This window comes from Mus pahari, chromosome 1 (assembly GCF_900095145.1).
Source record: "Mus pahari chromosome 1, PAHARI_EIJ_v1.1, whole genome shotgun sequence".
NCBI classification, from domain to species: domain Eukaryota; kingdom Metazoa; phylum Chordata; class Mammalia; order Rodentia; family Muridae; genus Mus; species Mus pahari.
The window spans coordinates 156,916,960-156,919,647 of NC_034590.1; the positions used below are offsets into that span (position 1 = coordinate 156,916,960).

Sequence of the window (2,688 nt, forward strand, 5' to 3'; positions counted from 1 at the left end):
AGTGTGTGAGCTCCAGTGTGTGAGCTCCAGTGTTTGAGTTCCAGTGTGTGAGCTCCAGTGTGTGAGCTCCGGTGTTTGAGTTCCAGTGTGTGAGCTCCAGTGTTTGAGTTCCAGTGTGTAAGCTCCAGTGTGTGAGCTCCGGTGTTTGAGTTCCAGTGTGTGAGCTCCAGTATTTGAGTTCCAGTATGTGAGCTCCAGTGTGTGAGCTCCAGTGTTTGAGTTCCAGTGTGTGAGCTCCAGTGTGTGAGCTCCAGTGTGTGAGCTCCAGTGTTTGAGTTCCAGTGTTTGAGTTCCAGTGTGTGAGTTCCAGTGTGTGAGCTCCAGTGTTTGAGTTCCAATGTGTGAGTTCCAGTGTGTGAGCTCCAAGGATGGCCCTGCTCACCTCTAGCTTCTCCCGCCTCCCTTTTGGGAATCTTTGCAAGTGTTTTTGATGAGAGATCTGCAAGACTTTTCTTCCGCTTGGGAAAGGCCTTCACGATGCCCTGGGGGTCCATTGATGGGCGCTGGATCCTGGCCTTTCTGTTTAAGGATTGAGAGCCACCCCTTAATAATTTGGCATAGAGATGGGATTTAGGGGTAACAGACCCCTTTCTCAGAGGTCTCAGAAGCCCCCGTTAAACTTAAGAGATTTAATCCGAGTGCCATACACACCAGTCTTTCAACCCAACAGTACTGAGGGAAGCCAGGGAAAGGTTGGGATTCTTGTGGGTGTAGGGGAGGTGTAGACCGAAAGGAAACAACGTTGGGGGGAGGGGAATACAGCGCAGAGTCAGCCTCTGCGTCCCCTTCCAAAAGGCTTTTCCAAAACGGGTTAGGGGACGGGACTGCATCTTTAGGAGAGTCTTCATCTCCCCAATGAATTGGAGTCTAAAGGACATGTCACATTAACCTCACATCATCTTTCTCTAGCCTCAATGTGCACTCGCAGAAGAAAACCTGGCGAGTGAGGCTTCAGGGAAAGTTGTGGGCACGCTGTGCACCTGCCCCTGTCGCAGCCCCATCGCGCGGGTCTGAGCCCCGCAGCTGCAGGGAGGGAGGTGGAGTGCAGCCGCAGCAGATGTAAGGTGCCCTCACAGCTGGAGGTGGGCAAGACCGGAGCAGGCGTGCCACATCCACTGTGAGCAGCTGGCGCGAACCAGGGACTCCCAGCTGGGGCCAGAAGAGAGTTGGTGCTGGGACCGTAAAAGCTCTGGGAGCATCCCCACCCCCACCCGGCCCCGGGACCGGTCCAAAGCAGGCCAGAATCTCCCGGCAAAGAGAAATAAACTCACCATGGGAGCCAATGAAAACGGATTGGGGGAGGGAGGGGGAGAGGGGAAAAAAAAAAATCAGTTCCCACCAGAATACTTCCCGGGTCATCCGGAAGTGATCATCGGTCGGGTAGTTGCCATGGCAGTGGCCCGGCGCGTTCCTGGGCGGAGGGAAGATGGCGGTGACTAGCTGGTTGGAGGTTTTGCGGTCGGCCGAGAAGACGGCACTGCTGCAGGATGGTAACTCGAGTCCCCTCGTTCTTCCCCCCCCCCCAGGGCGGGCTCTATGCGCTCGCTCCCCCAGGGAGGTCCTCAGCCTGGGTGGGCAGAGCTGGAACTGTCGCAACAGCCATCAGCCATGCCAGCTTCCTGCTTTTGCAGAGGAAACCGGCCCAGGGAGATGACCCGAGTGGAACCCAAGTCTTTGGTCACCCACCTCAAGAGTTCCTTATATCATCCCCCTCCGCTCAGAGTTTTGTTGGTATTTCCCAATAATTCATTTTGCATTCATCATCGTCCCTCGGGGCTGTACCAAGAGGCTAATTCACCACCCCATTTTACTGACGAGGAACCTGAAATCCAGGAAGGTTTTAGACCAAACCCAGGTTTATCATCAGGTATAATTTGTGACCTGGGATCTCATGCACCTCAGTTTGGGGGTTCTATTGATGACAGCAACCCCAGTGGCATAGAAAGGAGAGACGCCAGGGTTTTAGATCAACTCTAACATCGATTCACCACTTCAGTTGTTAGGACCCCATTTTCTTCCATTATAAAATGAAGTGGGTGGGCTACCACTGTTGTTTCTAAGGTCCTTCCTTTCCAACTGTGTTATGTTTGTGATGCAGATTTTAAATTGTCCCCTGAAATTTAGGGGAAATAGAACAAGGGCTAAGGTCTAAATGACTAGGAACAGGAGTTTGAGATGTCACCTTTTCCTCATCCTGCAAGTGGCCAGTTTAAGTGCCCTGTACCCCTGAGGTCTTTCATGGACTCACCTGCTTGGCAGCCACGGTGCCTCAGGTCTGAATTCCTGAGGTTTTAAAGCTAACAGCAAGGGACTTAACATCCACAGGCAGATGCCTGAAGTTTACAGAAATTAAAGTCGGGTTTCATTTGCTCCTGCCCTACAGCATTTAGGGAACCCGTTGTCGTGTGCCAAATTCTGTGCTAGAGCAGATAGAAAAAAAACTGACAATAACAAAGTCAAAACAAACAAACAAACAACAACAAAAAAAACAAAAAAGCAACCATGGCTTATGCTTCCCTAGGATCATAAAATTATCAAGAAAAAATATGTAAGGAAATAGCAGCTTGTGTTAAATAGAGGTCAAGGTCCTAGAAAGGCAGAGCTAACCCATGCCTTCCAGCTCTGCACTCAGGTCAAGGCAGGGGACTCAGGGAGGGAGGGAGAGGGAGGGGGGGAGAGGGGGGAGAG

General features: G+C 51.7%; 2 protein-coding genes across 3 annotated transcripts in view; one reads left to right on the top strand and one right to left on the bottom strand.

Moving 5' to 3' along the window:
• Poll (DNA polymerase lambda) overlaps positions 1 to 1,350 on the bottom strand; it is an 8,710-nt gene extending 7,360 nt beyond the window's left edge. Inside the window, exons 1-2 of the mRNA XM_021205610.2 lie at positions 1,272 to 1,350; positions 383 to 519 (exon numbers count right to left, since the gene is read on the bottom strand). Coding sequence (XP_021061269.1) covers positions 383 to 494 — 112 coding nt within the window. The 5' untranslated portion in view covers positions 495 to 519; positions 1,272 to 1,350. The remainder of the gene's footprint in view (positions 1 to 382; positions 520 to 1,271) is intronic.
• Positions 1,351 to 1,367: 17 nt separating this feature from the next.
• Dpcd (deleted in primary ciliary dyskinesia homolog (mouse)) overlaps positions 1,368 to 2,688 on the top strand; it is an 18,626-nt gene continuing 17,305 nt past the window's right edge. For both annotated transcript variants that reach the window (XM_021197915.2, XM_029548159.1), the window contains exon 1: positions 1,368 to 1,490. In XM_021197915.2, coding sequence (XP_021053574.1) covers positions 1,427 to 1,490 — 64 coding nt within the window. In that variant the 5' untranslated portion in view covers positions 1,368 to 1,426. The remainder of the gene's footprint in view (positions 1,491 to 2,688) is intronic.